Here is a 21,936-nt window from a genome sequence, read left to right on the forward strand (position 1 = left end):
TTTCACTTTTCACTTTCATGCATTGGAGAAGGAAATGGCAACCCACTCCAGTGTTCTTTCCTGGAGAATCCCAGGGACGGGGAGCCTGGTGGGCTGCCATCTATGGGGTTGCACAGAGTCAGACATGACTGAAGCGACTTAGCAGCAGCAGCAGCAGCAGCAGCAGCAAAGGTCTGAGAAGCACTGCTTTAGGGGTTCCATAAAGGGACAAGATTTTCTTTATAAAGTAGGAATCCTGATGTCTGGGGCTTCTCTGGTGGCTCGAACAGTAAAGAATTTGCCTGCAATTCGGGAGTGTGTGTGTCTGTTAGTTGCTCACTCATGTCCAACTCTTTGCAACCCCATGGTCTGTTCATGTAGACAGAGGAGCCTGGCAGGCTACAGTCCATGGGGTTGCAAAGAGTCAGACATGACTGAACCACAGTTTAATGATGGCAGTGTTACTAAGAGAGACCTCACAATCATCAGGATGGAAGTCTCTCCATGACCCAGGGATGCTGTAAGATGCAGACACAGGGTACCCCCCCAACCCCCAGGTATTGTAGATATAGAAATCTGGGGTGAAGGTGGCTGTGACAGCGAAAGGCAAATTCTACCCTCAAGATGGAAATGGAGGGGGAGGTTCTTAATGTTCATAAATTCAGCAGAATATATTGTGTAAAAACTTTAGATGAAAAAACTGTTTCTAAGTGGTGATCATCAAACTTCCATGAGCATGAGAATCACCTGCTGACCTTGACTGAAAAAAGAAAGAAGCATACAAGGACTCCAGGTCTCACTCCTGCACATTCCATGGAAGGACTGCAGTGGCCCTCGATCTGGGCTGCACCCTGGTGTCATTCACGGAGCTTTAAAAATCCCTGATGCCCGGGTCCCACCCCAGAGACTCCAAGTTAACTGATCTAGAGAGAAGTCCAGGCATTGGGATTTAAAAAATAAATGCCCAGAGGAGTATGGGCAACCATACTGAGAAACACTGGTGTGTGGGGCCTCGTGCTTCCAGATCAGGAGCTTCCCAGGTGGCTCAAACAATAAAGAATCTGCCTGCAGTGCAGGAGGCCCCGGTTCGATCCCTGGGTCGGGAAGATCCCCTGGAGAAGGGAATGGCTACCCACTCCAGTATTCTTGCCTGGAGAATCCCATGGATAGTAGTTGCAAAGGGTCGTACATGACTGAGCGACTGACCCTGTCACTTTCATTTTTCTAGCGTGTCTGAAATTGAACAGTCCTGGAGTGGGGTCTGAAAGTTCGCATTTCTTTTATGGTCTCTGAGGATGCTGATCTACTGGCCTGGGGACCATACCTGGAGATATGTAGGGAAGGGGCTTGGGCCCAGGATAGGCATTACATTTTCACAGGCAGTGGATGGATTGTGATGTTGAGGGTCTGAGCCTCATTCAGAGAGACCATGTTCCACGTGGCCTGGGCAGACAGGTTAAGCTGCAGTCCTGTGCAGGGTCAGGCCAGCACTCTGGGATCCTTGGTATTTCTCTTGTTCAACAGCTCAGCCCTGGACTTCTACTCCCATTCCTATCTTCCAATCTAACTGTCCCTTTATAGATCCACTTTACTGCCCTAAAGGATGTGCTGCCCCCTCTGCCCCCGAGAGGCAGAATAACACAGTGATGAAGAGGACAGACTCCGTACCTAGACTGTCTGAGATGAATCTTAGGTCAAAGTTGCTTAACTTCTCCAGGCTTCAGTTTCCCCATTTGTAAAGTGGGGTCTCTGCCTCAGTGAGCTGATTAAATGAGCTAATTTTTGAGAGCTGCTATGAAGAGGGACTGTGGAAGGCAACTGCTACAGAAAGGTTGGCTAATGTTCCCAATCCTTCTTGGAAAATAAATTGGACTTCTGGGAAAGAGGAAGGTTTTATAAGCGGTTGGGTGGGGTCTGGGAGCTCTCTTTCTGCTTCTCTAGCATTTACTGTGTATCTCTACTGTGGCATTCTTTTGCTCCATCTACTAAGTTTTCTCCTTTTGTTCAAAAACAGGTGAGATGCTCTTCAGGGAAGGACCATGTCTTAATCTTTTTTGGATTCCCAGTACCTAGCAGAATGATGGGCAGAAGATGTGTTCAATGTCAGTTGCGACTAAGTGACGTGGTTGGGAAGAAAGTCCTACTCTTTTGGACGTTGCTTAGGATCATCTATTAGCAGGCAGAAACGACTTGCCAATATACAAGTGGCCTTTTTGCTGAAAATGGGGGTAAGGGTGAGAATGCAAATGGTGCAAAACAAGTCACCCTTGTAGACTGTCTGCTCCTGAGTCTGCTGAGGCTGAACCACAAGGCCATCATCATGGTGGATGCATTTGCAACATATCAGATACTCTTATAACATGGGGTACCCTGCCCGATTCTTCATGAAGACTGGCCAGATGCTTTCCAAATCGGTTTCCTCTTCATCTAGTTCACACAGAAAACATTTCCCAGCTTCCCTTGCACCTACATGGGATCATATGACAAAGTCTTGCCAGTAGAATCTGGGCAGATGTGATTTGTCTTCTCCAGGCTGAGGGGGTTGAAAGCATGAGAGCCTTTTACAGGCTCTGTCTCTCTACTTGTCTGCCAGTCAGAGGCAGAGCATCCAGTGGGTGATTCTCAGGCCTTCACAGTTGGTGAGGCTTAAAGATGGAAGGAGTCTGGGTCCCCGAATGACTGGGTGGAGCCACATTCCCCTGACCCTGTCTTCCATCCCAGCTTAAGTGAGAAATGAACGTGGATTATTTTAAGCCATTGAACTTAGAAATTGCTTGTTGTCTCACCTATCCTACTCTAAAAGCATGGGAAACTGAAAGTCCCAACTCGGGGTCTTGAAATTTGCTGCTGGGGATGCCTCACTTTGATAACTTGAGACATACATGTCCATGAGGGTTTCTAAGGGCCACTCCATTACCAGTGATAAACATAACATAGTTGCCTGGTCAAAGGAGACAGCTGGGCACATCTTTTTCACTAAATGGATTTTCAATACAGGTTTTTACAGTCAAATACATGAGGAAGTTCGGAGAAGGAAATGGCAAGCCACTTCAGTATTCTTGCCTGGAAATTTCTATGGACAGAGAAGGCAGCTGGGCTCCTGTCCATGTGGTCTCAAAGAGTTGGACACGACTGAGCACGCACACACTATTTGAAGAAGTTATTTCAGTGGTTTCGTCATTTTTTGGGGAAAAAAAAAAAAAAAAAAAGGCAGGACCTCAAAGATCCCTAACTTAAAAAAAAAAACCTTTCCGAGGATAATTGGCATTATTTTAAAATTATAGTATTTCTAGAAAAATGTGGTGAGGGGGCCTCTTGGGCCTTCTGTGGACGGGGTGGACAGAGTCTGTATGAGGTCTGCCTTGTTGAAGACTCAAAGCCACACACTGTAAACAGGGTTTTGCTTGGCTCCACGTCCACTGGCCTCATCGTCCTCGTTTATTCTCTGCATGGATTTTATATTGCTGGGTGGTAAACTCACCATATTCTGGCTGTTCTTTGGTTTCAAACATCCGGTGGCCCGGGGCCGGCCGGTCCCAGCCGCCGGGGGGGCTGAGGAAGTTGCTGTCGTCTGAGGTGCCATCGTACTTGTAGTCCTGGTCACCGCCCTGGGCCCTCGGCAGGGCCAAGGACCTCTGCCACCAGGCCCGCCAGTCGGGGGATGGCACTGACCAGCTGGGTTTATTCTCCGGGTGCTGATCTTTCTCTGCTTCAGAGTCAGGACCATCCACCACCTCTATGGTGACCTGAGGAATTCAAAACAGGCCAGGGTCAAGGAGGAGTCAACAGCCTCCACGCCGGGTGACCCTCGGGAGAAAGTCTGAGAGCGGAGGGAAACGTGGCTCCCTCGGGAGGGAAACGCGCCTCCCGCGGGAGGGAAAGCGGAGGCTGCACAGTGACAGGGCGGCGGGAGAACCTCCAGGGACGCCCGGAGGAACCGATGCCCACGGGCCTTGCGTTGGGAGGAAGCAGTGTATCACAGGGCCCCTGATTTACGGATGACTACGTTGCTGGGAAGTCTTTAATTCAAGGAGTCAACGTGTACCATGAATGGCACTAGAACAACTCATAAAACGGAACACTTACTAACCATGTACCAGGCGCTGTTTTAAAGGCTTTCCATATATTAATGTACTTCATCCTCAAAACGTCTCTATACTGTTGGTTCTGTTGATCGGCCCTTGTGGTTACTGATCTGAAAGGATCTTTGCCACTCCTCCCATTCTGCTCTGTGGGTGCCGCACCTCCCACCAAGAGGCGGGGTTTACATCCCCTCCCTTGCAGTCTGGGCTGGCCTAACGACTCATAGTATGTGGTAGGTGTGTCAACGTGACCAGCCACACGAGGTCTTGAAGTTCCCATTTGCATTCTCTCAGAAAGTTCCTACCATTACGTATGGAAGCCCAGTCTAGACTACTGTGCACATGACCGTCATGCGATGAGGGAGCCATACAGCAGAGAACAAAGGCTCCCCAAGTCCCTGGAAAGCTCTGAGGCCCCAGTCAGTTGAGCTGGGAGCCATCTTGGATCTTCCCGCACCACGGGGTCACCCCAGCTGATAGCACTTAGAGCAGAGCAGAGCTCTCCCAGCTGAGCCCTGCTCAAATTCCTGACCCACAGCACCCCGAGCAGTCCAGTGATTGTTGTTTCAAGCTGTTAAATTTCAGAGTAGTGGCTAGACAGCTTCTTATAGACAGAAGAACTGGACACAGGGAAGTTAACAGGCTGCCTAAGATCACACAGCTAGTAATGGGCAGCCATGGGTTTCTAGCTCCAGAGCCTGTCCTCATATGAACTTTTCCAAACTGTCTCTCAAAAAGTCAGTCATCTAGGTCCTGTCCCCTCTTGTGACCAGGTGAGCCCAGAGCCCACCGATGCCGGTAGGGGCTGGATGCCACAGGTCGTGTAGAGATGTGAGCATAAGGTCCATGCTGTCCCAGCTGTGAGTTTCACTCATCTCGGAAACCAGACCTAGCACAGACTCCTGCTTAACCCACCCTCAGGGTCAGAGCAGACAGTTCCAGAGTCAAGGTCAGAACTCACTCTTGGATTTACGGAGCCTCGTTTGGAAGTCACAGGGCTGAAAGAATGCAGCTTCTTGGCTCCGAGAGACAATCAACATAGAGAAACTTGTTTTAAAAACATAATGAAAGACTCCTTGGGTTCCTCTGGCCATCACACGGCTCTTGCAACAACCCCTGGATGAGTTATGTGCAAATGAATCAGAAACATGCGCTCCAAGTAATCAGCGCAAGATGTACTGGGCAGATGCTCTTCTAGCTTTGCCCTAACTCGACATCTGAGAGGCTTGCTGAGATGCTTTGCCAAATTGCACCGGGTCATGCCAATCCCTGAGACAAACAGACCCTTCCTTTTGTCTCAGGAATGGAAAAGTTTGAATTCTACTCTCTTCGACGTTCAAAGGAGGTTGCCCCGCTCATGGTGGCCTTGTGTGGTCCAGACACGAGGTCCAGGGTGTGCTCTTCTACCCCAGTACACTTGGGCCGTGGCAGGCCGAGAGCATCTCCTCTGGTGTGGGATGCCTACGAGGGCACCATTGGCTTGATTCCATGCTACCACCATCACCCCAGTCTTGTAAGCATCCCTTGCATATTTATAAATAATTATGGAACTTTTAGTAATCCCCCAAAAGGACAAAAAGAAGAATTACATCATTCATCTTGTATCACTGTTGTTTGCTGGAGGGATGGCTGTTGGAGAGGGACAGTGCCCAGGACCCACATGCAACCCTACAAGGATGTAGTGGAAGGCATGCACAGCTGGGTTGCAGGGACCTGAGCCAGCAGAGATACCATAATGCCCAGCCTTTGAAGACACAACCTTTCTCCTATGCAGTCCCAGCCCCCATGCCTGCAGACAGAACAACTGAGCCGCAACAATTGTCTGCAAGGCTATTAAGGGTCTTGGAGGCGCGAGGCTGCCAAAAGCCAGGCAAGCCTGCAATTATGGTAATAAGATCAGTCTCTGGGTAGGAGATAAGGGGGAACAGGCTGGACAGTTTTGGTATTCCGTTTGTATCCAGGCTGGAGTCAAAGGGATTGCCTAAACAAAACGTGCCCTGCAATTTCTCCAAGCTGGGAATCAAAACAATTCCATGTTTTAAGCTATTACCGTCAATATGATTCTTTTTCCCCCCAAACTGCTGCTTGGATCCAAACAAAACAGATTTGTTGCCTGGCCAGGCAATGAGTAGCAAAATACAAATTTACTCCAAAAACTATTATCGATGACTAAATCTCATCAGCTTAGAGGTTTCTTTTTCCCCTTTCATTTCTAGCCACTGCTCCAACTGAATTAAAAATAACACAAACAAACAAACAAAAAAAAAACCCACACAAAACCAAAACCATGCAAACCTTAGGATCCACCCTTCCCTGCAGTTAGGAATGTGGAAACCTCGGACTGATATCAAAAGAACAAATCTAATCTTGAACGTGAAATTTCATAGGCATCCAATTAAAAAGACTTAATGAGCATGATTGTGACTTCTCGAATGGAAGGAGGTAGAGGGAGATCAGTTTTATGCTTCCTGTTGCTCTCACTCTTATTTACATGTTCTTTAGCATCAAAGAATCTGTTCATAAAAATGTCTTGAACAATAATCAGTGTGACGAGTTGAAGGTGTGGCAGGGAGCACAGTGGATTTCCAGGCTGACGAGCTAGATCTTACCTTTGGCGTCTTCAATACACAGCATTGAAGCATCTTTAGTATATTTGTTTCTTCTGGATTTTTCCATACCATGAATCAAGACAGTAAAAGAAAAATAACTTTTCCAAAAGACCCAAGTCCAACTTCTTGCTGAATGTTGTCAGATCCAAGAAAGAGAGACTAGAATAGGTGCCAAGTTTGAGAATTCCGTCCAAAATTAGGAAAGGGTAAAATCCTTTGCACTATTACCAGTTTCTTTCTTCCTCTTGAAAGTTCAAACATTTTTTAGAAACACACTCTTTAGCACTGAAAAGCACTTTCCACTGGGAAACGAACACAATTCTTAGTCTAATCAGCAATAAACTAACGACACTGAGAATACAGAAGGCTTGATCTTCGGAACTCAGGAGAATCTTCTAGAATCTTCTAACTTGTTGGCCCTTTTAGAGGACTAACAAGCTTGAGAGCTTCGGTGACCAGGTAGTTTGGGTTTGTGTTTATTTCCCAGAGATGAAGAGAAGCCCTGGGAGTTGAAATGATTCCTCAACAGCACAGAGCAGCAAACGGTTACGCCCCCGATAATGTAACCGTTCTTCCTTGACAAATGCCAAAGAAAGAACACAAAGGACCAGGAAGATATATAATCCCTCCCTCTCAGACCCACTGGTGCTCTCAAAACAACTCTGGCAGCTCCAGGTAAGCGCCACGAATGCTTTGAGCCTTCCAGCATTCCTGTTCAGGGATCACTTCTTGTTCTACAAAAGCTAGCCCCACATTTCAGGCAGAGAAACTAGCCTGGAGAGTTCACATTCCTTAGGTGAACAGCAAGGAAGGAGAGCTGCTCTCAAAACGAGATCTCCTGATTCTTAATTATTTTATACTGGTCTCCTCTGTCATTTTCACACTTGCTGCCATCACCAGCCAGCGTCCACCAATCTGGGGAAGCATCCTGCATCGCTTTGCTGAGTGCTTCCCATGGATGATCTCATTTAATCCTTGTGATTAATGAGAAGCTAAGTCACTTCAGCCGTGTGTCTGACTCTGTGCGACCCCAAGGACTGTAGCCCACCACGCTCCTCTGTCCATGGGATTCTCCAGGCAAGAATATTGGAGTGGTTGCCATGCCCTCCTCCAGGGGATCTTCCCGACCCAGGGATCGACTGTCTCTTATGTCTCCTGCAGTGGCAGGTGGGTTCTTTACCACTAGCGCCGCCTGGGAAGCCCATTTAATCCGCACAACCCTACCACTATGGAGTATTGTCCTACAAAGGTACTACACCTAGATTGTTATTCCCATTGTATAGACAAGGAAACTGAGGCCTATGGAGGTCAAGTAACCTTCAGCAGCCACAGAGGCCAAGCCTGGTTGACAGAAATGGTGCTGCCGGAGCCCAAAGAGAGGTGGGTGGACTCGGGCTCACGATGGGGACAGCAGGGCCCCCTTGAGAATCAGAACAGAATCAGCTTGTCTCCAGGAGCGTGTGGGTCCATGTCTTGGGCACAGTGATTTCTTGGTTCTTACTTGGACAGGCCTGCCATCCCAAAAGAATTTTAGGAAGAAAGGAGGTGGGAAAATCAGAAGTAGAAGCACGTACAACACCTGTAGCCCTGGCCAACTCATCTGATTACATCAAGAGGCCTGCAGTCGTGTAAATAAGTCTGCACAAGGGGAAAAAAGGGCTTTTAGAAGACTATTTTTAAGTCTCCCTCAATGGAAGAAAAGAAAGAAACACATTGGTTGAAATGAATACGAATCTCAGATGGACCCAGAAAAGAGAAATATTTGGTGGTGAATAGCTACTGTGGTAAGGAATTGATGCAGTGAGCCTAATAATGAGTTTATTTTAGAAATTTCTGCATCTGCTATCTGACCATCAGCTGCGGAGCAGAAACCCAGCCAAGGATACTGACGTTCTGCTTGAACTTGCCCTGGGGGATTTACTTTCTTTCCTGAGTGGATTATTTATTTATTTGTTGCCAAAACCCAACTTCTAGTTTTGTTTTAAATTTAATATGGAGATTGGGTTCAAGAGTTTGAGGCTATTTCTTTCTATTTTGTGCATTGTTGGACTTCCCCGCCGCCTCCCCCCACCCCCTACTCACTTCCACAGCCTGAAGCCAGTCTTAAAATGAAGAGCCCAATTCACTTGGGACAGAGGCCACCTGGCTTCAGCGATTTAAAAAAAAAAAAAAAAAGCTCTGAAAAGCGGGGCTTTTTAAAGGATTTCCCTTCCTAAAAGTCAAGAGGCCCAGCTCAGCATTGTCTCTTTGGAAAGGTGTGGGCGGTTTGGTGGTGGTCGTAGGGGGAGACTGTGGACCCCAGCCCTGGAGCGTGGGAAGTGCTTGCAGACAAGGGGGCGGGGCTGGGGTGTGGTTCAGAGACAGGGGTATCAAATGCCTGTGTGCTCCCCGCTCCAGGGAGGGCTAGCTGGGTGGGGGCTGGGGGCAGGTTGCCAGAGGGGGAGGGGGAGACGAGGTCAGACGGCCCGGCAGTGGAAGCCGACCCCGGTACGCCTTCACCTGTTTGCAGTCCGCTCCCCGGGACGAGAGGATGGCCAAGGGTGACTAGTGGGGCTGTCTGCTTGGCTGCATCAGCCCTGTGTCAAGCCAGTGGATTTCAGCAAAATGGTAGAGCTCTGAGGAAGGGGCAAGAGTTGTCAGCATGAAAACCATCACCCCCTTTGAGAAAGCACCTCACCTTTTAAAGGACTACCAGGGAGCCGATTTACTCGTGTGGTGAGGCTTGAGGCTACAGCAGCCAGCTGTGTGTGTGTGTGTGTGTGTGTGTATGCACACTCACACACACTTGTACTCAGACCTAGGGCTGGAGCTCTCAGGGGTACCATACATCGGTCTTTCTTTGAGCATCTTTCTGAGCAATGAACGCTCTTCTTTGCTGGTCTTCCCAGAGAGAGAAGGCCAGGAACACAGCTCAGTATTCCTTTCTTTGGGGCCAACAGGTCATTAGATCAATAAAACACAGGCCCCTCTACTCCTCTGACTGGCCCCACGCAGTTATCAGTCACGGGGCTTGTGCAAAGCGGCAGAGGGATGACCCAACTGGCGAACAGGCAGCAGGACCGCACTGGCTTGGTCTTTTTGGGTCCTTGGGTGTGATGGTATCTGGGTTGGAGCATCTTTCGCTTCAAGTCCATTTTGCCAGGAACGGGTTGCCCTGTTGGAGCAATGGGGAAACCTATACTCTTGGGAGGTATAGTGATCTCTTCTGTACAAAAGGAAACTCAAGAAACATCTAGGGAACTCATAGGAGTAGCCTGGTTCCCTTCCCACCCTGTGCTCCAAAGCAGCCCATTCTGAAGGGGCGTGGAGGCGAGCTTCCCATAGGTACCGGGGCAGTGCTGAGACCAGTGGAAGACAAAACGCTGACTGCTTTGTACCTGTTAGAAGTCTGTACAAACAGGTGGCTGTGGGCTCAGAGGGGACAAGGACAAATGATTTCCACTTTATAAAAACTGTGTTTTATGAAAGTCCAAGAGGCTTTGTCGGAGGGTCTCAAGAGTGGTCTTCTCATGATTCATCCTCCATGTATTCTCTGCTCCCTGGTCTCGCTTTATAATTCTCTCCATCAACCCCAACAGCCTCCTCACCCCTCAGGAAGCCCAGCGGTACTGTTGCAAAGCTCTCTTCATCTGGCTAAACAGCACAGCTTATGCTGATGAAAAATGGATTGTGAGTTTTGGGGCTTTTCTGAGCTCATGTACAAATCCATCGTGTGGGCTGGCGTGGGCTTAGCATTTCATGGTTGCCCTTTTCTTTTTATGGAAAAGTCGTCAGGGTTTCCCAGATCTGAGAATCTCAACTGCCTTTGCATCACTGTTCTTCCTTGACATTTCAGCTAATATTTTAAAAAGACCCAAGTGATGTCTGGGGACTTCTGACTGATGGACTTATCTGGGAGAGAGAAATTCTCCTAGATAAATTCTCCTAGAAATTCAGTCCTAGGTGGAGCCCATGAACTTGGTAATTTTCCAACGTGGGGACTGCAACCTTCCAGTCCCCTGTATCCAGGCCTTTTCTTGTAAGTTTATATCAGTAACTCTTAAATTGATGGCATTAATAGCTCAGTCATCAGCATTAAGCTCCACAATGAGATTGCCCATCTCTCAAAAAAAAAAAAAAAAAACTGCAAGCCGCAGCAAACCTCAAATTGTTTTGGGCATGGGCTAAGCACCCTTGGGATAAGGGTGGTCTGGTCCTACAGCCAAAAGAATCCATCAACAAGGAAAAATCACTTCCTGTCAATGAAGGAGGGAGGGATGGGGAGTCACACTGAGCAACAGTAAGGGGTTATCTATGCCTTTTTTGGTCAGTCTGCACCTCCCCCAAGTGGGTCCTGTATTCTTTATCAGAGAGCCATGTGGACAGTTCCTGGAGAGAGGACAATGGAGAAAATGGCCTGTTTTTCTGATTAATCAGCTGGATTGATACAAGACCTATCGGAAACCTGAATTGGTGCACATGATTTCAGCACACGGGTTGTCAAAGCCTGACTTCCGGAGCACTGTTCACTTCTCTGCCCTCGTCTCTGCCCCGCCCTAATGATCAGGTCCCTTCCCAACCCTTCCGTCTATCTGGGTCCGCCTTCCATGGAGCACAGCACTTGTTCTGCTCCGCTTCCACGATCCTTCTGGCATTCTCTTAGGTGGCAGTTGGAACCTTCACACCCAGGTCATTTCCTGGAGGGAAGACCTTACATTTAAGGTCTGACATTTTTTAACTTCCCAGTAGCTAACACAACATTTTATGCATGGGGAGGTAGGGGAATGGTGGGTGTATTGTTCTAACTGAGGTGTACTCTTTCTGCCGTGGAAGTCAACTGGAATTTGATACAGAGAAAGAATAAGGACAAGCTGCCCTTCCCCATCTAGTCAAGGCTATGGTTTTTCAGTGGTCATGTATGGGTGTGAAAGTTGGACTGTAAAGAAAGCTGAGTGCCAAAGAATTGATGCTCTTGAACTGTGGTGTTGGAGAAGACTCTTTCAAGTCCCTTGGACTGCAAGGAGATCTAACCAGTCCATCCTAAAGGAGATCAGTCCTGACTGTTCATTGGAAGGACTGATGTTGAAGTTGAAACTCCAGTACTTTGGCCACCTCATGCAAAGAGTTGACTCACTGGAAAAGACCCTGATGCTGGGAAAGATTGAGGGCAGGAGGAGAAGGGGACGACAGAGGATGAGATGGCTAGATGGCACCACCAACTCAATGGACGTGGGTTTGAGTAAACTCTGGGAGTTGGTGATGGACAGGGAGGCCTGGCGTGCTGCAGTCCATGCGGTTGCAGAGTCGGACACGACTGAGCAACTGAACTGAACTGCCCTTCCCCAAGTGAAAAGAACTGAGGACAAAGCTTACAAGTTTGGAAGCCAGCACTTGAGGACAGGGGTGTGCAGGGGCCAGGTGGCCCAGGGAGACGGGCCTCCCTCCATTACCATGAGGCCCATCTCTGGGGAGAAACAGAGGGAGGGGCAAGTGAAATTCAAAATGAGGAGTTTGTCTTTGACACACGGACTGGTAGGGTGAATTTTCTTGGGAGCCTGAACACTTGTGTTTGAGCCCCAACTACTGTTTACTAGCCATGTGACTTTGGGCAAGCAAACCAAATGGTAACTTGCGGAGAATTAGTTGCATTATTGATAATATCGGAAGAAGACAACATGTTTGGCTTCAACATGTTGGGAGAGTCAAGTCAGATCCGCCTTTGCCTTGCTGAGTAGACTGTGCTATTTCAGTGCCGATGAGAGTTCTTAATTTCAATTCCAGGAGCCCCTTTCCCTAACCTCCTGTTTCTTCAGCTTCATCCCACTCCATCCTAGTGGCATGCATTCCGCTATCTGCTAGGAACTTCTATTTTTCACTCTATTCTTATCGAAATTTCTCATCAGTTGTTTTACACTTTAGCGCAACTAATGCGACAACTGAAGTGTTGTTGCCTCCTAAAGGAATTTCTGGAGATCAAGGCAAGGCAGAGAGGCTTTGTATTCCTGAGTGTCTTGGAAATCACATGATAATTTGCCTCATCTACTCACGCGTTAGACTGGCCTTTCCCTATAGCTACCGTTTTTCATCAATTTCAGAGCATATTATTTTGTTTTATTTTTCTATTTCAACAGCTCTGAAATCAGATCTGGATAAATTTTATAATCTTGGATGTGCCATACTCTAATTAGCACTGTATTCTTTTTTCAGTGGTTCAGAAAATAACGATGCATCTTACAATCCAGGGTTTACACAGATGCGATGTAACATTGCTCTGGCAGAGATAACAGGATTCATCAAAGGGCTAAGGGGAAAAGGGAGGTGGGATCAGATCAGAAAACAAAGGCATAGACTGTTTCATTTTCTTCCACCTTTCAGTTGCCCAGCATTACCTGGATATTTGGATTCTGTCCATTGATATCAGCTTTGGAAAGATCTGGAAAGTTGGGTAGGTCAAGGAGAAAGGATCTGGGGCCATCTCTTTGCAATGAAGGGTGCCCAACCTCTTGCTGGAATTGCTGTCTGGGGATGGGCTGGTGCCCAGCCTGGTGGTCTGAATGTTCCCCGGGTGCTTCTTTGGACAGAGGAAAGCTGGTTTCTGATGTCGAGGCACTTTCCATGTTGAGGTTATTCTGAAACAAACAAACAAGCAAATAAACAAATAAACAGGAGAAGCATGATTTAGAAATGCTACCCTTAAAAATTTGAGACGAGGACAATTCCAGGAGTTGGAATTAAGCCAGGGTTGCACTCCCAAATCATTGTTCTTCCCATGGCTAAGTTTTCCCATCTTTAAAAAGCTAAATTATCAGAAAAATTTTCCTAGCTTGCTACTTGGGGATTTTCTGAGGGCTAATGAGTTTGATCCCTGGGTCAAGAAAATGCCCTGGAGGAGGGCAAGGCAACCCACTCCAGTATTCTTGCCTAGAGAATCCCATGGACAGAGGAACCTGGTGGGCTACAATGTATAGGGTCGCAAAGAGCAGGACACGACTCAAGTGACTTAGCATAGCACAGTGTATTATGGGATATTTATCCAACATCAACATATGTCAACATGAAGAGCCTGATGGAGCTTGAAGTGCTTAATGGAGAACAGTTGTTCATTTAGAACTGGAATCAAATTATAGTTTGCTTATCACAGCTTCAATTGATTAACCACTCTGGCTTTAGTTATAACCCCAGTGTCCACAGCTTGTTTCTTTGGTGTGGGTTAGCAAAAGATCTGAAAATATTTCAGTCAAATCATTGATTATATCCATCCGTTCATCCATCCATCTGTCCATCCATCATCTTTTCCATCCATCTGCTTTTCAACCTACTTAACCTTCTTCCCTCCTTTCTGCCTTCCCTCCTTCCTGCCTTCAGTGTTTTCAGTCATCCACTCATCCATCCTTCCAGCCATCCAGTCAACACGTGTCAACCATGTGCTAGGCATAGGAAAGCCATGAACTAGACAGTCACGGGCCCTGTTCTACTGGACTGCACATCTAACCGGGGGGAATAAACCACAAGTACACACATGAATAGGGTCGGATCAGAGAACAGTGATTGCTCAGAAGAAAAGTAACAGACAGTGGTCAGGGACAACACAATGTAGGTGGCTGAGGAAGACCTGTCTGAAAAGGCAGCTTGCAAAGTGAAACCTGAACAGCTGCAATTATTGAGCAAAGAACACAGCAGAGGGACAAGCAAGGAAGACCGTCCTGGGATGCCGATGACTTGGCTCACTTGAGGATCAGAGAGAAGGCCAGTGAGGCTGGGACAGAGCGAAGAGGGGGAGAAGGACCTGAGATGGGGATGGAGAGGTGGGGGACAGCCCAAGAAAAAGTCACACAAAGGCGTTCTCAAATTGAGGGTCTTTATCGTGAAAAGTTGCAAGTCTGTTGTTTTTCCAGGCTAGCAAAAAAGGTCTGTGTTTGGTTGTCACTGGGGGAAAATGTTTTCCCAGTGATCAGAGAGCGTGGAAGTTGCTGGACTTCTTTCCCAGAGTAGCTTCTGCTCGCCTTCTCCCTGGCCCTCTGGTTGGAGGCTTCCTCCATCCCCTAAGGGGTAGCATTTTCGTGTTTACTGGTGGAGGGCGATGTGGAGATAGAATTTCACCCGCGTTTGGGTCAGCGGTTAATTTCCTTGTTATTCTTGGGCATGTTTGGGGGTTTTGGAGTGGATATCCCAGCACGTTGCTTCCGCACGCACTCCCCGCCCCCTCTGCCTGCAGCGCCTCGGACCCAGTCAGGGGTTACATCTGGGATCAAAACACTCCTGACTCTGAGCACCCGAGGTCAAGAGTGGGCTGAGGACGGAACACAAGCAGCAGATGACCATCTCATTAAACAGCTGACCTGAGGGGCTGGATTTTTCTATCTCTCTAAACAGACATGGGATGAGGAATAAACTCCCTGGTGCAGAGATCACGTCTGTGAATGTTCCCAGAGGCTGAGAAGAGGACGGAGCTAGGAAGAAGCCTGTCTGCTAGCTCCTCTTTAAAACGTGCAGTTAGGGAGGGGAGAGCTGCTGCCCTTCATCAGGTCTTTGCCTGCCCTTCCTCTTTGCTCGGGAGATGTGGCCGGGGGCAGAGTCTTTGCACACCTTTCCAGTCACCTCTCTGTCATGCTTTCGTCTCCTGGCATAGCCTCCTAGAGAGAGCTGCCCTGGCATTCCTAGACATTGCTCAACACAACAGAGGCCAAATGCATTATGCCCAGCTTGTCCCATCCAGCACGCAGAGACAGTGAGAGAGAGGCAGGCTAATTCTTTCCCCAACACGAAACATCTCTATCGTGGCCTGGGGCAAGCTCACTGAACGCCCTCATTCTCTTGTTTTTCTCCCTGGATCCCCAACAATGTTAGTGAGGACATCTGACTTCTCATGGAAAATTTCTTGCAGCAGGTTCTGGGAATCTAATTCTCAGAAAGGGTGCATGATTTGCTCTCCCACACCCTGAGGGATACCCTGCAAATCCTGCCTTGGCTTCATGGTGGCAACCGGAACACGCTGCTAGACTGGGTGAAAGAGGGAACCTTCCCTGGCAATCCAGTGGTTGAGAGCTCACCTTCCAGAGAGGGTGAGGTGTATGGAGAGAGTTAACAGGGAACCTTACATTACCATATGTAAAACAGACAGCCAGTGGGGATTGCTGTGTGACTCATCGAACTCAGACAGGGGCTCTGTGACAACCAAAAGCAGTGGGATGGGGAGGGAGTTGGGAGCGAGGTTCAAGAGGGAAGGGACATAGGTACACCTATGGCTGATTTATGTTGATATTTGGCAGAAAATAACAAAATTCTATAAAGCAATTATCCTCAATTAAAAAATAAATAAATTAAAAAAAAATAAAAAGATTTCACCTTCCCATGCAGGGGATGAGGGTTGATCCCTGGTCAGGGAGCTAAGATGTCACATGTCTCTTGGCCAAAATAAAAGAAAAAAAAAAGAAAAAGAAAGAAACCAAAATGTAAAAAAGAAGCCATATTTTAACAAATTCAATAAAGACTAAAAACAGTGCACATAAAAAAAAAATCTTTAAAAGATGGTGCCCCCTTTCCTTTCCCTTGTGATGAAGCAGTCTTTCTACTACAACAACTCTTATTTTAGAAGAAGAGATGTTGTTGTTGTTCAGTCGCTCAGTGGTGTCTGACTCTTTGTGACCCCAGGGACTGCAGCACACCAGGCTTCCCTGCCGCTCACCATCTCCCAGAGTTTGCCCAAGTTCATGTTCATTGCTTCTGAGAGAGAGGAAAGGTATTTGGGCTGCATATTTGTCGCTTGGCTTAGCTGGCTGATAAAACAAGGGCTGGGGTTCTGACGGGTTTCTTGATCTGACTCTGGAATTTCTCCTGGGAGGAGAGGCACACAGTCATCCTGGCTTAGACATGAGCTAAGACTCTCTGTGGCTGAACGATCCTCCATGGAAAGCAAAGCAGGCAATAAGAAGAATCCCACACTGTCCCAGCAGGATGGTCCAGAGAACTCAGGGTGGGTTGGGTCTACACTTGAAAAGAGGAATGTAGAGTCAGGGCAACTGGGCTGGACGATTCAGGCCACAAGTGCCTGTGCTGGGAAGATGGGGGCACAAAGTATGCTTTGGCTTGAACTATGCACACAATTGTGGCCTCTCTCCATCCTTCCCCAATCCTTCTCCTCCTGCCTCCCCCCACCTCCCCTCAAACAAGCTCAGCGTTTGCAAAGTGTCTAAAAGATGGGAATGGGAAATCATAAAAAGTGCTAATCATGATCTCTGAATATCTGAATTATTCTTGCTTTTCTACAACACATGTTGACCTGGAAACCTTGGCTCCCTCCAAACCTTGGTACACTCTCAAACTGTTTGGAAACTGGAAGCCCTCAGGTAGAATATCTGCCTGCCAATGCAGGAGATGTGGGTTTGATCCCTGGGTCTGATCCCTGGGTTGGAAATATCCCCTGGAGGAGGAAATGGCAACCCACTCCAGTATTCTCACCTGGAAAATTCCTTGGACAAGAGGAGCCTGGTGGGCTAGTCCAAGGAGTCACAAAAAGTCAGACATGACTGAACACAGCACTGATAAAGTAGGAGAAGGGTGCCTTACAATGGCTCACATAAAATGAAGCTCTACTTTATTCAATCAATAACAAGATTCAGGAGCAACCATTATTTTGATAATCAAGAATCTAGGGCAGGAGACAGTAGACTGGGTCTGCTAATAAGGAAGGAAAACACCGTTTCTTCATCCTTTCTCAAAGACACACTACACTCCTTGCAGAGGCCCCATCTGCAAGACCTCCTTGCAGGGCCAAACTCACTCACCGAGTTCACATAACAATCCTAGCAGAGCGAGGATTCTCATGAAGGGTGGATTGCAAAATGAAGATTTAAACAGTTGGTGTTTTATTCAGCAAAGCAAGCATCCTTCTCTGAAAACATGAGCTTCGGGGAGTCCGCTCTTTAAGAAATAGTACCACTCTTTCCAAGGAACTGCCTGATTCATTTGGTTTGAATTCAAGTGAGACAAGGGCATCAGTTCAGTTTGGGAAAATATCACTTTGCCCACAACATGTCTTTGAGTTGACCTTCGACCTGTGACATTGCTGCAGCTCTAGGAGCAACATTCTAATTTGAGAGCCGTGACCACTAATAAAGAAACAGAAGAACTAAAGCTAGTAAGTGGTTTGCACTCACACATTGTTCAACTGTGAGGGGAATGACATACGGTGGCCACACTACTCAGCTGCCACTTGACTCTCCCACCTTTGTGCATAGCTCCTGTCCCTCCATTATTCTACAACTTATTTTTTCTATAATTTATTCTTATTTAAAAATAGGAATAAGGTAATAATAAAATGCTAACAGTAATAATAAAATAGGCTCTGTGCTCATGTAGCCTGGTGTTTTGCCTTAGATGGCAGTATTATTGTGGCAGATATTGCAATTTCCAATATCCATTCTTCTTTTTTTAAATTCAGGGTTGATTTCAGAAGGCAACACGCCTGGCTAAAACTTCATTTCCCAGCACCTACTGCAGGAAGGGATGACCATGTGACACGGTTCTACCCAATGAGATGTAAGTAGAAGGTCCCTGATACGACTCTTAGACAGAAGGCAGAGTCAGTTTACCTTTTGCCTCTTTTCTCTCTTTCATTTTCTCCTGCCTGAAGTGTGGATAATACAAGTGTTTGAAGTGAAATGAGGCTGCTGGCATGAGGTTGAAGATACTCTCTAAAGGTGGCTGAATGGCAAGATAGAGGGGCTGAGGTCCCTGGTAACACACGAGAGCCTTCATAGTAGCCCTGGAATGATGACCTCTGAACTTCTTGCACCCTTGCTACAAACAGTAACATCGAGGACAACCGAGGCGCGAGTAGCAATGTTCCCTGTGTGACTCTAATTTGAGAACTGTGACCACCAATAAAGGGAGAAAAGCCCTGTTCAGCAAAGTGACTCAGGATTGGGTACCATCCCCAGCTTATGCGGGTACCAACCGAGCATTTAGTGAATCATTTCCAAGACCTTCACGGTGTCAGCCAGGTTACAAGAGCTCAGCCTTGCTGCTGACTTTCCAAATCCGCCCTCTACCACCTCCCTCCTCCTTCCACATATAGAATCTTCTCACTGTTTCAGCATCTGTACCTTGCGTTTCTCAAACCCGTTACTTGCTGGGTAATGTCATATTTCCTTTCATTTGTCTGAAAATCCTATCACTAAAAAATTTCAAGGTGTTTGCCCTCAAAGAATCCAGATCTCCTTGGACAAATGATTGATTCCAGAGCTGGGGTGGGGAAGTCAAGTGAGTTTGGGATGCTCTCCTGTGGCAGGAACCGAGGAAGACTCAGGAATTAATGGTGTTCCCTCGGAACAACATGGGAGCCATCCTGAAGGGCCCTCGGTGCACCGGGATTAGATACTTTGGGTGTCAAAACACAAAAATTGTCGTTGACTGCCATGCATTGCATCCATGACATTCAATGAACCTACGATGATACTCACAAAACAGAGGAAGCCAGGAAAAGCCATCATCCGCACTCGAGGTAGGGCTTATAAAACTCCTTACTTGGAACATTTCTATTAAAGAGAAATGGAGGTTTGCTTGAGGAAATAATGTCTGAACCAAGATTGAACAAATGAGTACCATGAAGCCTGGGAAGCAGGTGACGATCACAGAGCAGACAGGGAGATGGGCCAGTGAACTTGGCGATCCTGGCGAAGGACACGGAGTGTGCAGACTCCCCAAGGCCTCCCAGGGCCTGGCACTGAGGCCCAAGGGCCATCAGGCTGGGATGGAGTTGGGGTTAGGCTCATTGCCACTCTGCTGTCTTCAGTAAGAGATCACTGGATAAATAATACAAATGCCAGGCCCAACCCCAGATGTCTGCACCCACCAGCCTTTGGTCTGAAAGCTTTCTCTCCTAGCATGCTGTGACTTTTCCATTAGGCCACCACTTCCCTGGTGGCATCCTCTGGGTCAGCTGGAGGCTTGCTGGCGTTCTATGGGTGGGCATCGCCTCCCTGGCTCCTGTCACTAGCTCTGAATGCTCCCAGGAAAGCTCTGCCAAGATGGCTGAGGAAACCTCTCGTCGGCAGCCCCGGTGCGGTTTCCAAGATGACAGGCCCAGACACTTTGCTCCTCGTGTACTTTCTCCACGGGACATCCCCTGCCCAAGAGCCGGGACGTCCGGCCGCCGCCCTCAGCCACGTCGGGGGGATCCATCCCTTTGGCTGCATTGTGACCAAGGTGGACCGCCATGGACCACATCGAGGTCAGAGCGCTCACAGCAGAGTCGGCAGCTGCTCATCTGGCACAGGACTGAGAGAGGCAGGGGTTCTTTGGAGAACCAAGCCCCAGAGCTATTTAGGGTGATCAGCTCCAGGGAGGACCATCAAGCTGTGAAAAGGAGCTGTGCGTCCACCTTTGGAAAAACCGTGCTCAGAATCACTGCCACCTGCCCTGTTCCATAAACCTCAACCAAAGGCCGGTGTGTGAAAACCAGGGCTGATCTGACCACTTCCAGAACCTCAGAAGAGGCACACACTAGTAACAAATTGTGGCTGGCTTGGACAGTTTTAATGCCTATTTTTTTTTTTTTTCTTTCAAGGCTGTGGTAACTATTCCCAGATTAACGCAACCAGGCAGACTTCTTGGAGGCAGACGGGATGGCAAATTTCTGGAGGGCAAAGAACAGGCCGTATCTGCAATCTCAAACCCCACACCCTCCAATTCCAAATGAGCTCGGGGGGCACCCAATAAGTACTAGTTGATGATAATGATGGCCACAGGCTTAGTTAGATGTTGTTTTAATTAGGCTCAGGCTACAGGCCTCATTACCCCTAATGTGGCTTTTATGTGGGATTCTAAAGAAAAAAAAAACCCAAGAATCTTCTATTGAAGATATTAAAGAAGATATTATTAGCAAGGCTTTTGGTCTCATAGACTTTGAACAACCAACAACAAAGATTATAATTAACGTCACTGCAGCCTCTCTCCTTAAAATATATTAACAATATAGCTAATTAGCAATATGTCCTCATTTGGGCTGGACAGCTGCATATTATTATCGACAATGCTTGTTTCCTTTCTGCAGATTAAAGGCAGCCACGCTGCATCCAGGCATATGGCCACGCTCCTTCCACATTAAAACACTCCGTTTTCTTCTCCCCACGATAAACACACTTGGGGCTTTATCTGTGCCGGGCATCGATTTTTGTCTGGAATGTTTCCACACGTCTAAAAATAAGTTCAAGAATGCCATGGGTGGTATTTCAAAGGGAAGAGCACAAGTTTCCCTGTTTGGGGAGAAAAAAAGGATAAAAGGGCACAGTGATTATCTTTTCACATGATTGGGGGTGCGAGCGCTCCCAGGAAGAGAAAATCAAAGGATGAACGGTGTGAATTTCAGGCAGAAAAGCTGCCTTCCCAGGGGGTGGTGGGGGATGCTTGCTTGTTCTTAGGACTCAGGAAGACAGCTGTGAGATGGTGACCACAGGCCTGGCACCCACTGGTGGTGGAGGCTTGCTCAGCGCAGGCTGGGAGGAAGGAACCAGATCTCTGGGGGGAAGCCCGCATTGTTGAAGATACCGATGGTGAGGTTGGCCACCTTCTGCTGGCAAGTGATGGTGATCACACCCCTTCAGGTAGCAGGAACAGAGCAGACATCCATGGCTGTATGTTACAGCAAGCATGAACACGCAATGCTCCTTTGCAGGGAAAGACAAACTCCTGGCAGAGGGAAGTGGCCATAACTGTACTCCGATCTTTGCTGTCGGACCCTGAAGACAACCCTGGGAGCTAGTGACATAGGCACATCACATTTCAGGAATGCCGGAGTGTTTCATCTTGGTTGGGAATGGAGCCTTCTGTTGAAAGTCTGACTAATAGCTGAGGAATCTTCCATTTTGGGGGCAGAATGTATCAGAGGGCTGTTTACTCTAGGGCTTGGGAGTGACCTCGCTTATGATCTCGGGTGATGCTTTGGAAGGCATGAAGAATGGCTGACTCCTTGCACTTGGGCATGGAGCTGGCTCCAGAGGGGAAGGGGCCGCTGATGAGAGTCTCCCACCCCCGTGCTTCTTTCTTAATTGAAGGCTCTTGGGGCCAGCTGACAAAACGGGAGTCAATGCCCCACTAGCTCATCTTGGATACTTCTGTAAACAGCTTTGATCTTGAAAATGTGTGGATTATTGGTGATTTTTCAAGTTGTGCTTTTCTCCGCTGTTGGCGAAGAAAGCAGAGTGAGAGCTCCCCGGGCCCCGTTTCCTTTATGTCCTGTTAGACTAAAGAATGGACAGAAATGGGATGTGAATTATTCTTTCAAGTCT

The 21,936-nt window shown here is 47.7% G+C and overlaps 1 protein-coding gene across 2 annotated transcripts in view; it reads right to left on the reverse strand.

The window, feature by feature from the left end:
* The window catches only part of ISM1 (isthmin 1), a 95,023-nt gene that overhangs the window by 22,612 nt on the left and 50,475 nt on the right, over positions 1-21,936 (reverse strand). For both annotated transcript variants that reach the window (XM_027560293.1, XM_027560292.1), the window contains exons 2-3: positions 13,039-13,278; positions 3,461-3,725 (exon numbers count right to left, since the gene is read on the reverse strand). In XM_027560293.1, coding sequence (XP_027416094.1) covers positions 3,461-3,725; positions 13,039-13,278 — 505 coding nt within the window. The remainder of the gene's footprint in view (positions 1-3,460; positions 3,726-13,038; positions 13,279-21,936) is intronic.

Source organism: Bos indicus x Bos taurus, chromosome 13 (genome assembly GCF_003369695.1).
Source record: "Bos indicus x Bos taurus breed Angus x Brahman F1 hybrid chromosome 13, Bos_hybrid_MaternalHap_v2.0, whole genome shotgun sequence".
In the NCBI taxonomy this organism is placed as follows: Eukaryota; Metazoa; Chordata; class Mammalia; order Artiodactyla; family Bovidae; genus Bos; species Bos indicus x Bos taurus.